General features: G+C 46.3%; 1 protein-coding gene across 4 annotated transcripts in view; it reads left to right on the top strand.

Annotated features, from left to right (window-relative positions):
- cep162 (centrosomal protein 162) overlaps positions 1-13153 on the top strand; it is a 42928-nt gene that overhangs the window by 25031 nt on the left and 4744 nt on the right. For all 4 annotated transcript variants that reach the window (XM_082550855.1, XM_082550853.1, XM_082550854.1 and 1 more), the window contains exons 16-21: positions 1927-2039; positions 2406-2505; positions 2595-2721; positions 4255-4418; positions 11483-11584; positions 11664-11897. In XM_082550855.1, coding sequence (XP_082406981.1) covers positions 1927-2039; positions 2406-2505; positions 2595-2721; positions 4255-4418; positions 11483-11584; positions 11664-11897 — 840 coding nt within the window. The remainder of the gene's footprint in view (positions 1-1926; positions 2040-2405; positions 2506-2594; positions 2722-4254; positions 4419-11482; positions 11585-11663; positions 11898-13153) is intronic.

Genomic DNA, 13153 nt, shown 5'->3' with positions numbered 1-13153 from the left:
GTAAGATCCCAAAAGACGCAGGAATAAGTAGCAGGATTTAAGAGTGTAATAACGCACTGAAACAGAAGATGGCAGCACTGCATGTACAAGGATGCCAGCTGCCGTTAAACCCCGAAGAAGAAGCTGTGTCCCAGAATTCATAGCGCGGCCCAGCTCAGTTTCCAACAATGGCGGCAGCTAGTTAGTTTTAATATTACTCTTATTATTCTTTCTGGTCACAAAATAAACGTTTAACATATTTTCATGGAGAATGTAGCTGTGTAAACCTCAAATATCTGCTCAGTTTATCAAGACACCGCATACTTTCAAAAGCGCTCCGACGTTTTCGGAGACGTCTGTTACCCACTAGCTCGATAGCTAGCCGGGAGGTCAAGGGTCACTAGAGCCGCCGAGAATGGCAAAGTCCCGACACATCATTTTCAGATCACTGCAGACTTTCGCTACTCTACATCTACTTTAGATGTGTCCTTGATCCATCACAGCTGATTTAAATGGATAAGTTACCTCCTCAACGGTCGTGTCCAAATTCATGGGCTGCGTCCTCCTGAGGCCGCATTTGTAGACCGATTACGTCACAGCGACGCGCCGAAGGCTGTCCAAATTCGTAGACTCCTCCGAATGCAGCCGACAAATGCGTCCTCCTTTTCCCCGAATTTGAAGGATGGGTCGGGTGTGTCCTTCGTGGCCTACCATATCCCAGAACTCATAGCGCGGCCCAGCCAAACTCCAGTTTCCAACAATGGCGGCCGCTACTAAGTTTTAAAATTACTCATACTAATCTTTCTGGGTCACAAAATAAACTTTTAACATATTTTCAGGCGAGAAAGTAGTTGTGTAAACATCAAATATCTGCTCAGTTTATCAAGATATCGCATATTTGCAAAAGTGCTTCGACGTTTTCGGAGACGTCTGCTACCCACCAGCTCGACAGCTAGCCGGGAGCTCGAGGGTTACTGATGCGGCCGAGAGCGGCACAACTCCCGGCACATCATTTTCAGATCACCGCGGACTTTCGCTGCTCGGGTTAAACGTAATATATAAGTCACTTAGACAACCTAAAAATGTTATTGTTGGGCTTTTTTCAGTGTTTTGTTTGTTCGTGAGTAAATCGGTTTGGCTGAGATTAAAGTTATTAGATTAGATTAGATAAAACGTTATTAATCCCCCGGGTGGGTTCCCCCTTGGTTTTCACACAGCTGACTAAACGTCAAACAGAAAACTGATTAAACAGAAGTATGAGATGGTCGAGAGTTTACGCCATGTCCTGTTATATTTTAGACAGCAAGGAGCAGACGGCTGAGTTTATTAAACTCCACCCAGACAGCGGCGACGCTAATCAGAAGGCTAGACCGTCCAATTTCACGGCCGTTTACTTCCGGCCTACCCGACCTTCTGAGGACCCGGCCCACATAGACCGCGAAGGCCGGGTCCTCAGGAGGATGCAGCCCATGAATTTGGACACGACCAACATGTCCTGTAGTTCTCCAGAGGCCTGGTAATGAACTAATCATGTGATTCAGGTGTGCTGACCCAGGGTGAGATCTAAAACCTGCAGGACACCGGCCCTCGAGGTCTGGGATTGGGGACCCCTGCTTTAGTTTGCATAGGTTTGGGAGATGAGAGTGTGTTTTTAATGAGAGGGACTCATTTTCCCCAAGCACTAAACTTTCTGCCATCTGCTTAAAACAACTTTTTAGAAGTCCTCTCCACTCGTAGCAGTGCTTTGCCTCAGAAGCTCTATGTTAAGACGCCGTGTGGGCACAGTTTATGAAATTCTAATCATTTTCAGTTTTATACAAACTGCAGTAAATAGAAAAGCCCATATTAGGTGTGAGCAACGGTTTAAAAAAACAAGAGCCATTTGTACCTAGTTGTTGTTCTTTTCATTGTTTTTTTGTTTGTTTTTTTACATTAATCTTCCTCCAGGAGAATGAGAAGCTGTATTTACAGATGAAGGCTCAGCAGGCCAAGAGTAAAGCTAATGAGGAGGCCATGTTTAAAGAAAACCAGCGGCTGCTGAATGAGCTGGCTGCCACCAGGTGAGCGTCTGACAGACCTGTACGTCCCACACACATGTTGTTGTACCCATATATGTGTGTTTATGTGCACTGTGAAAGACTGACCACTTGGAACACTGCGAGTCATACACATGTTCATGCATCGCTTCATTCTGTGCATTTAAGCACCTAACAGTGAAGCTAACAGTGAAGCTAACAGCACGTGTTTGGGCTATGGAAGGTATTCAACTCATAGGCCAAACCGGAGAGTCACTCGTGTTCAGGGACAGCAGCGCTAACTTTATTCAAAGTTTGTGAAGTAGGTTGTTAACAAATAGAGATCATAAAGTCCTCTAGCTGTGGAGTGGTTGTTCTGTGGTTAGGGTAAACCTTTTCTAACCTCACCAGGGAGCAGCTGCATAAAACTTCGAGGCCAGTGGGAAGTATATGCTTAACGGATCATACTCCACGCACTGCAGACTTGTTAGCGCAAATAAACTCACTTCAGGTTAGTACCGCTCTCATCCACCTGTACTGTAAGGCTTGAAGGGCTATGTTAGCCTCTTTGATGTAGCACAGATGTGAATCTTTGTGCAGAGAAATGAGGCCAAGATGTCTGAGGACGTCCACAAGCTTAAGCAGGAAAAGCAGGCTCTGGAGGTGGACTTGCAGCTCATTAAGAAAGAGAGAGACCTGGCTGAAGCCCGAGCCACCTCCACATCGGGTAAGATAAAGAACAGTCCTGAAACTACAATATTCATATTTTTCATCCCCTTTTCACTTCATATACAAACCCAATTCCAAAATGCTATAATAGGATAATGACAAGCCCAAGTTTGGAGCTTCGTTTTGCCTTCAAAACATGTAGAAATATGAAAAACTCTGCCAGTTTAAAAATGTGCCACCTTAGCAGAAATCCATAAATCAAAGTGGCAGCTTCAAATGTTGTGTTTGACCAAAGAGACTCACTTTAATGTTGTGTGACAAAGAGAAGCATCAAATGCTGTCAGGATTACTGCAACACTGAAAAGATGTGTAACCAGCTGCTACTGGTGATTTGTTTATAAAACCCCAAAAAGTATCAAACTGACAAATATGTCATTAAATGTATGATTCAAAGTGAAGTTGTCACCAGATGTGGGTAACATCTAATCCACACACAGATGAAAGTACTGAACGTGCTGACTGATGTTTACTTAACTGTTCGCACAAAAAGCCGTTGTTGGAGGCGACGGCTTCACGACGTCTCCTGTGTGGAGAAAGTATTCCCAGGTGTGCTCGGGCGGGATTTTGGCCCAAACTTCCACGCAAACAGTCTTCAAAACTTGAAAGTGCTGCGCGGGCCCTTTCTATGACCTCTGACCTTTAGTTCTTTCCACTGACTTTAACCTGGATATGGGTCAGGTGACTGGCTGGGCGAGACACTTTCTTTCTTTCTCTGAAGCCAGTCAGTAGTTTCCTTTCTGTACATCTACTGTCATTTCTTCGCTATCAGGAATGTCTCGGCACATTTTTCCCTTCATCCTGAAGTGTGCCAGTGTCACATGCTGAAACACCCAGGCCTTGGTGGTGCATACCTGTTGGCATGGTGTTTATTATGCATGCAACGAGTGGAACTATGGTCTCATCTGACCAGACTATGTTCGCCCAGTATTTCAAAGGCTTGTTTGATTGTTTTTCAGCAAAATTTAAATGTTTCATTTTGCTTTTTCTTCAGTAATGAACAGTATTGTGCATACAGGCCGTGTTTTCATTGTGTTGTTTGAAACAATTGCAGGATTCCTGGTCTTTCTGTAGCTCTCCACAAGTGGCCCCTGGCTCTGCGATAATTCTGTTCACTGCTCTGTGGGGAGAACCGGCCATGACCGGGCGCTGGCCACTGGAACCTTCAGGATTTTAGAAATTCTTCTGTAACCAATCAGGATGTTTTACAACAATAGGACTGTGACGGTCTTGAGCTAGATTATTTGTTTTTACCCATCATGAGATGTTTCTTGATGGTCCCATCTGGCCTATAAAAAGGCAGGATTGCTTTCTAAGTACTTGTCTGTGTCACTCCTCATTCTTACACACAACTTAATCTGTGGACATTTATGTTTGATTTCTTGTAATGTGGGAATTAAGCTGGTGAAGCTTTCATGTCAGTAGCACCTTTAGAAATATACTTACTTAGGAAACTGGTGACATGTTCAATACTTATTGTACCTGCTGTGTATATGTGAGTAAGAACTGAGTGCGTTTCTCCTGAACGTGTTAGGAAATCAGACCTTTGAGATGCGTGTATTAGAGGACAGGCACCAGGAGGAAGTGACAGCCCTTAAGAAAAAACTGCAGTGGTTTGCTGAGAAGCAGGAGATGCTGGACAGAGATGCTGGCAGGCTGAAGGCTGCTACAGCTGAGATACACCAGCTCAGAGAACAGGTGATGCTCCGCTCTCACACGATGGTTACAGACTGATTTGTTTTGTACCCTCAATCTGCATGAATCCTCTGTCTGTGCTAACTACTTTTTATTTTAAATGATACTTGCAAAGAAAAGCGTCTGGACTTCTTTAAGTTGCTTGAAGACGTTTCACCTCTCATCCAAGAAGCTTCTTCAGTTCTAAGGTCAAATGGTGGAGAGTCCCAGATTTAAACCTAGTGGGAGTTTCCCCCCACAGAGGGACAAAAGGACCCCCTGATGATCATCTACCTAATCCAAGGTGTGAAACTGGGTGTGGGTCCCAATCAGCCAGAGTTTCGGGTGAGTTCATTGTGAAACCTGGCCCCACCTTATCATGTGATTTCCTGAGGTCAGATGGCCCAGGATGTGAGTGGGCGTTAAGGCGTCTGGGGAGGAACTCAAAACTGGATTATAGATGGCAGAGAGTTGGTGTCGTAAGCCCCGCCTCTGTTCAAAGATGGTCGCTCACAGTGGACATAGATGCTTCTTTCACTCCTCTTTCAAACCATCTGTCCTCTCTGCCCAAAATGTGAACATTGGCATCCTCGAAAGAGTGACCTGGTCAAAGGTCCAGTCCATCTGCATCTAAAGGTCAATTTAGATGCAGATGGACTGCTGAGTCTTGTCCTGTGGAGGTGGCTCTTCTGTGTTGTGCCATGCGCTTGTGAAGTGGCTGTTTGGTCTCTCCAATGTAGAGGTCTGAGCATTCCTCGCTGCACTGTACAGCATACACCACATTGTTAAGTCTGTGTTTTGGAGTTTTGTCTTTCGGGTGAACCAGTTTGTGTCTGAGCGTGTTGCTGGGTCTGAAATGCACCGGGATGTCATGCTTGGAGAAAACTCTCCTGAGTTTCTCTGATACACCGGCTACATAGGGGATGACAATGTTGTTGCGTCTGTCCTTCTTATCCTCCCTCACTGGTGTCTGGTCTTCTTTTCTGTGCCTCTTTGCTGACTTTATAAAAGCCCAATTAGGATAATTAGTTTTGAGTGCTTCCTTTACACTTTTACTGCCATTTTGACGAGCCATCAGGCAGCCTTCACACCTCCAACGGCCCCAACAATAGAGACACTTTGGACACTCATTCCCCCACCTCTCCCCCCTACATAGAGCCATCACCACCATCAAACACTTCACCTACAACACCCCCCTCCTCACCCCACACAAAAGAGGATTTCACACCACCTCCTCCCACCACAACTCTTCATATTCATGAAGCAGATGTGAGGAAGCAGTTTAAGAACCTGAATGCTCGGAAAGCTCCCGGCCCAGACGGTGTGTCTCCTGCCACCCTCAGACACTGTGCAAACGAGCTGGCCCCAGTGTTTTCTGGCATTTTCAACTCCTCACTGCAGGCATGTCATGTGCCTGCCTGCTTCAAGTCCTCCACCATAATCCCTGTCCCCAAGAAACCTAGGATCATTGGACTAAATGACTACAGACCCGTGGCTCTGACATCTGTGGTCATGAAGTCTTTTGAGCGCCTGGTTCTCTCCCATCTCAGGACCCTCACGGCCCCCCTCCTGGACCCCCTGCAGTTTGCATACAGAGCCAACAGGTCTGTAGACGACGCCATCAACATGGCTCTACACTTCATCCTGCAGCATCTGGACTCCCCAGGAACCTACGCCAGGATCCTGTTTGTGGACTTCAGCTCTGCCTTCAACACCATCCTTCCAGACCATCTCCGAGGCAAGCTTTCCCAGATGAATGTGCCTGATCCCATCTGCCGGTGGATCACTGACTTCCTGACGGACAGGAAGCAGCATGTGAGGCTGGGAAAGAATGTCTCGGACTCCCGGACCATCAGCACCGGCTCCCCTCAGGGCTGTGTTCTTTCTCCTCTGCTCTTCTCCCTGTACACCAACTGCTGCACCTCCACCCACCAGTCTGTCAAGCTAATCAAGTTTGCAGATGACACCACCGTTATTGGGCTCATCTCGGACGGGGATGAGTCTGCCTACAGGAGGGAGGTTGAACGTCTGGTGTCCTGGTGCAGCCACAACAACCTGGTGCTGAATGCCCAGAAGACAGTGGAGATTATTGTGGACTTCAGGAAGCACACAGCTCCACTCCCCCCCATCATCCTGACTGATACCCCCATCACCTCTGTGGACTCATTCCGCTTCCTGGGTGCCACCATCACTCAGGACCTGAAGTGGGAGCCCACCATCACCTCCGTCATTAAGAAAGCCCAGCAGAGGATGTACTTCCTGAGGCAGCTGAAGAAATTCAACCTGCCAACACGGACGATGATGCAGTTCTACACCGCAATCATCGAGTCCATCCTCACCTCCTCCATCACCGTGTGGTACGCTGGAGCCACTATCAGGGACAAACAGAGACTGCAGCGTGTTGTGCGCTCTGCTGAGAAGGTGATTGGCTGCAGACTCCCATCTCTGCAGGACCTGTACACCTCCAGGACTCTGCGGCGTGCAGCTCGGATCTCAGCTGACCCTTCTCACCCTGGACACAGTCTGTTTGACCTGCTCCCCTCAGGCAGGAGGCTCCGGTCCATTCGCACCAGAACCTCTCGCCATAAGAACAGTTTCTTCCCCTCTGCTGTTGGACACATGAACAATAACCATATGACTGTTCCCGCCACTAACACATGACCCTACGCTGTGTTCACTGCATCATTCCATGTTTGGCACTGATCACCACCTGCACTCATGTATATATCATGTATATATCATGTATATATCTATCTACTTAGCACTTTTAACTCTTATTCTTATTTTTATTTTCATGTCTATTTAAGCGTAATTTATAACAGTATGTTTGCACTGAAGCACCGCAGCAATTTCCTAATGTTGTAAACCCGCTCAACATTTGGCAATAAAACCCTTTCTGATGTGTGTGTTCCTTCTTTTTCCCTTCAGGCTTAGAGGGAACATGTTCTGCCCGGTGGTGTAGGGTCCTGATTACTCCAAGTTTGTGTTCCAGAGGGTGATGGGAGTCAAAGAGGAGGTACTGGTCCGTGTGTGTGGGCTTCCGGTAAACTTCGATGTTGAGTTTGCCGTTCTCTTCAATGTGCACAGTGCAGTCCAGGAAAGGCAAACAGTCGTCCTTTTTGTCTTCCCTGGTGAACTTGATGTTTTTATCCACAGCGTTAATGTGCGCAGTGAAGGATTCCACTTCTTGTGTCTTGATTTTGACCCAGGTGTCGTCTACATATCTGTACCAGTGGCTGGGTGCTCTTACTTTGAAAGAGCCAAGAGCCTTCCTTTCCACTTCCTCCATGTAAAGGTTGCTACAATAGGTGACACGGGGGAGCCCATGGCACAGCCATGTTTTTGTCTGTAAAAGCCTTCGTTGTATTTGAAGTATGTAGTGGTGAGGCAGAGGTCTAACAGTGTGCAGATCTGATCGGGTGTGAAGTTGGTCCTGTCCTCCAAGGAGCTGTCTTCTTGTAGTCGTTTTCTGACAGTCTCCACGGCCTCCGTGGTGGGTATGCAAGTGAAGAGAGAGACTACATCAAAGGACACCATGGTTTCATCTGGATCCAGGGTAAGTTTCTGGACCTTGTCGGTGAAGTCGGTGGAGTTCTTGATGTGGTGTGGGGTGTTCCCCACGAGAGGCGCAAGGATGGTAGCAAGGTGTTTAGCAATGTTGTAAGTGGCTGAGTTTATGCTACTGACTATGGGTCTGAGTGGGACAGCTTCCTTGTGGATCTTAGGAAGTCCGTAAATGCAGGGTATGGCATCCCCTGGGTAAAGGCGGTGATATGTAAGGCAGTCAATGATTTTGTCCTTTTCAAGGTCCTGAAGGCAAACTATAACTTTCTTTTTGTAGCTGCTTGTGGGGTCTCGCTTTAGGGCTTCGTAGGTATTGTTGTCACTGAGGAGAGTAGTGATCTTTGTATGGTAATCTGTAGTGTTTAGGACCACGGTGCATCTTCCCTTATCAGCTGGTAAAACAGTGATGTTGTGGTCTTTGCTCAGGGAAGCGACGGCCTTCTTTTCCTGTATTGTGAGGTTGGATGGAGGGACTTTGGCACTGGAGAGGGTGGCTGAGACTTTCATCCTGATTTGCTCTGCTTCTGTCTGTGATAATTTATTAATCTGTATGGCGGTTTCTGTGGCTGAGATGAGGTCCACTGTGGGCAACTGTTGCGGAGAAATGGCAAAATTGAGTCCTTTGACTCAATTTTGAGTCAAAATGACCTAGATGACTGAGAACCTTCACAGACATATTTAAATGATACTCTGACTTCAGTGAACTTCCCTCATGCAAGTCATTGTTGTTAGTTTAATTCAGTTATTCTTCCTGTGCCGTTCGGCACTGTAGCATCAGAGTTATCGTCTGAAGGCCAAGAAAGAGGCCCAACAGGCAACGTGGATCATTACGGCTTTGTCATACTGGTCCACTTGATTGATCTTTATTTTTACTTTTAAGTTATTACAATGAGAACAGACATGACCGGGGGATAGGAACGGGAAAGGCGTAGACAAGGGAAGTTCAAGAAAATCAGAGGGACAGAAGGAAAAGACCACAAAAGTCAGCTGGATCACCTGCTGGAAGAAAAGTCAAGAAACCAAAAGAGAACAACACAGTAGGCAGACCACAGCAGCAACCTGTAACAGTAACTAACAAATACTGAATGTTAATGAGCAGCATGCACGACCGACAACGCTCAATATGTTTAGAGGCAGCAGCCAAGGTGTCCGTGAACACTTTGTATAGAAATTGACAGAGATAGAGATTGACAGACCACGTGACTTTCGTGCATTGCATTGTGGGTACGAGTGGCAACAACATCAAAACACTGCATCAAGCATTTCCAGCACCGGCAATCATTAATTCTGCGGTTTTAATCCCTACTTGCATTTTATGTTTACGAGTTGCAGTTCTGTACAAAACGACGGTGAACACGGCAGCTCTGTACGAAGACAGACGTGGCGAAGAGGCAAAAAAAGGACGAGGAAAAAATCAAAGGAGTGAAAGGGTCAGACCCACACGAGCATACAGAGTGGAGTAAGGACGTTAGCATGCTGCACAACTTTCATCACGCACATATTTATTATTATATGGTCCTAAGTGTGAGTGCACACACTCACAACATGTTTAGTAACTTCAGATCCTGCAACAAGCCCAGCTCCAGTTTACTTTGGTGATTTGGACGATTCCATCTCACAGCTGCTGTTACAGGCCAACGCATCTATTTGTTGTTTCAGGTTGTAGTGTTACACAACATCCATCGTGCTTTATTAGCTGCTTCGGTGAAAAACTAATCAACAATGCAACAAAAAAAAAAAACATTACAAAACAACATACTGGAAAAGTTATTCATCAATTGATTGCTTCAATACAACACTTGGGCACATATATGCGGGACGTTTCGATCTCGCTCTCTCTCTTAACCGATCAAATCGGGCTGTGGTAGCAGCTTTAAACTCGGTCTGACCCAGGCTGATAGAGGGGCCCAGTCTGGATCACATTCCTGCATTTTGTAGGCTGGTTTTCCTACAAAACACAAACATTAGCCCGCAAAGCCACAGTGAACAAAGCAGCATAGCAACGAATTCAATTCAAATTAAGACTTATTTGTAACCTACATCAACAATTACAACAGCAGACTGACCTTCGTGTAAATGCTTGGAGCAGACTAACCTGTGAGTGTTCTGGGACGTTATATTTGGTCTTTGAATGGCTGCAATCCAGGCCATCCGTCGGCTCTTTGTTACTTCGGAAACATGGCTCGAACAATTTCTCTTCAACGATGTAATCCGATAAAAACGATCTCTTTACCCGTCGGCTTCTCGTGGCTGTCATGCGACCGGCTATTGCAGTTAATAATACAACAGCTTCGTACACTGGTACCGCTTGCCACTCTTACCCAGAATCCTTTGCAGTTTTACCACGGAAATGACGTCACATTTTCAATCTCTATTCAAAAGGTTTCTCCATGTAACGATCTGATAGGGGGTGTGGCGAGTCATAGCCCCGCCCACCAGGACATAAAGCAGGCTAATTCAATGACTGTAACATAACCTTCTAACGTGTGACTCAGTGTTTGTACCTGAAATAGATGGTGTAGTCTAAGAGTCTGTTTTAGCATGTGTGTGGTACAGTTTTCATTAAATACTCTAAACAACTAATTTAAACAGGACTTATAATAGAAACAAAACATTCAATCACACCATTTATAATTAATGAGGTCAGTGTTTAGTCTTAGAGACGGTTTCCTTTGTTGATCAGAACTTTATTTGTCTTTGTTGTTGTTGTACCTTTTTTAGATATACAACTTGAATAATTCATCATTCCCATTTAAGGCAGGCTGGTGGTTGTACTCTCCCAGTCAGACCATGTGACCAGGCTGTGATGGTTTTGCCACAAACCATCGTTTTTTTTTCCTGCTGTCACAGAGCACCTCCTACAGGGGATTGTGTGATTGTTGGTTTCAGTCTAACATTCAGTTCTTTATGTTACAGCAAAATGTGCCTCAAGGAAACTATTGTTTTGATTTGAAAAAATGGTAAATGGCCTGTATTTGTATAGCGCTTTACTCGTCCCTAAGGACCCCAAAGCGCTTTACATATCCAGTCATCCACCCATTCACACACACATTCACACACTGGTGATGGCAGCTACATTGTAGCCACAGCCACCCTGGGGCGCACTGACAGAGGCGAGGCTGCCGGACACTGGCGCCACCGGGCCCTCTGACCACCACCAGTAGGCAACGGGTGAAGTGTCTTGGCCAAGGACACAATGACCGAGACTGTCGGAGCCGGGGCTCGAACCGGCAACCTTCCGATTACAAGACGAACTCCCAACTCTTCAGCCACGATCGCCCCACTAAAACTAAAATTGATTTAAATTGTGTTAATTTTGAGGAACGTGCCTATCTTTCCTGGCTCTGGAAACATTGCTCTAGAGCAGCGGTCCCCAACCCCCGGGCCTCGGGGTCCGGGGGTTGGGGACCGGTCCGTGACTCGTTTGGTACCGGGCCGCGAGAGTTCTTTTGTGGTGCTTTACAGTGACAACAGTGAAAGCTTTAGGAATGAGGATGGGAAGTAACAGGCCGTCTCCATTTCAGGTAGAAAAACTGAAACAGGAAGTGGGCAAAAGAAACAGCTGGCAGAGAAAGGCGAGAGACAAATTTGTGGACTCGAAGAGGATGAAGGACTTGGAGCGACAGGTTTGGCACACGGGCATACACTAACAATTCATTTCTCCTTCCTTCTTCTACAACTTCATATCACTTGTGTTTTCACCAGGTGAAGGAGCTGGAACAAATACTCAGGAGCAGAAACCCAAATTCGCTGCCTGCTTTGATTTATGCTGCAGCCACATCTGCCAGCCACGAGGACGCTGGCAAAATGTCCTCTTCCAGCCGGATCACTGCTCTGCTGGAGCGAAGGATCCAACGTCTGGAGGCCGAGCTGGAGAATCACGATGAGGAAGCCAAACGCAGCCTCCAGGTTATGGAGCAGCAGTTTCACAGAGTCAAGGTACAGCTAACATCAGTCCACAGGCTTGTCGATGTAACGACCTGCCAGCACTCAGCCTGGAAGTAACAGCTGGGTGACTGTGAAGAGGACCCTAAACAGAAAGCCCCCGTCACACCACCGACCTGTTCACCCCCTTCCAGCTTGGGTTCAGGGGTCAAACACTCTCAGCTTTTAAGATTGGGCTTAAAACTTTGATAAAGCGTATAGTCAGGGCTGGATCAGGTGACCCTGCATCCAGCCTCGGCTGCTGGGGGCGTGTTTATACCTTTTACAGCTGTCTGCTAGTGTGGGGTTTTGTCCTTTTTAAATGACAAAAAATATGTTAATCACATCTTAATACCAAAGAAATAGGGCAGCCACCGTCTCTTGCTGGTCATCAGTAGAAGTCACTGAATCCACACTTTGTGATCACCACGTCTCCTCCTGCTTGGTGTGCTAGAAAAGCAAAGCAGAGCGACAAACAGACAAAAGCTTCATAGAGAACTGAAGCCCAAAGAGGAAGCCGTGTGACATAATAAGTTCAGTTTCAGTCAGTCAATGAGCTTCTTAACCGCACAGCTGTGAGACTAAACAGTAAAACCTTTATTTTTCTCCTTCACATGTCTGACTTACAGCAGATCAGTGAGGAAACGTGTGTCTGTGCTGAACCAACACTTTTAAATGTTCTTGCTGTGGAAGTACCGTATTTCCCGGACTACAAAGCGCACCTGAATATTAGCCGCACAAGCTAAAATCAGGGGAAAATCCTGGTTTGTACATACATTAGCCGCACCTGACCAAAAGCCGCAGGTGTTTCAATGTTGACTCATCATATGTAAGAGAATATGCACAAAGCGAATTGTCAGGAAAGAGACGGCTGTTTGGAGACATCACTTTTATTAATATTTTGAAAAACAAGTTATGGATACATATTTGCACATGTGCTGTGCTTCATAAATGAGTAACAAATGTAGTACATAACAATAACCTACAGCACACCAGAAAAATTGATCCGGCCTACCTTTTAGGCTCAGGTGCAGCGACACGGCTTTAACAAGAAGAAAAGTCAGTCATTCACCATCTTTCTCTTCTTCCTGCCACTGAAACCACCAAAGTCCTCTTCTCCGGTGTCGGAAACGAACAGGCTCAGGATGGCTACGTCATCCACTCTCAGCTTCTCTCCTTCGTTGTCACTTTCAAAACCAAACAAATCCTTGTTGTCAGAGTCGAACACCCTCAGAAGGGCCGTGGCGGTGTCCTCCTCTCCATCATGCAGC

Source organism: Aulonocara stuartgranti (assembly GCF_965226115.1).
Source record: "Aulonocara stuartgranti genome assembly, chromosome: 11".
NCBI lineage: Eukaryota > Metazoa > Chordata > Actinopteri > Cichliformes > Cichlidae > Aulonocara > Aulonocara stuartgranti.
This window is presented reverse-complemented; position numbering and strand designations above follow the sequence as displayed.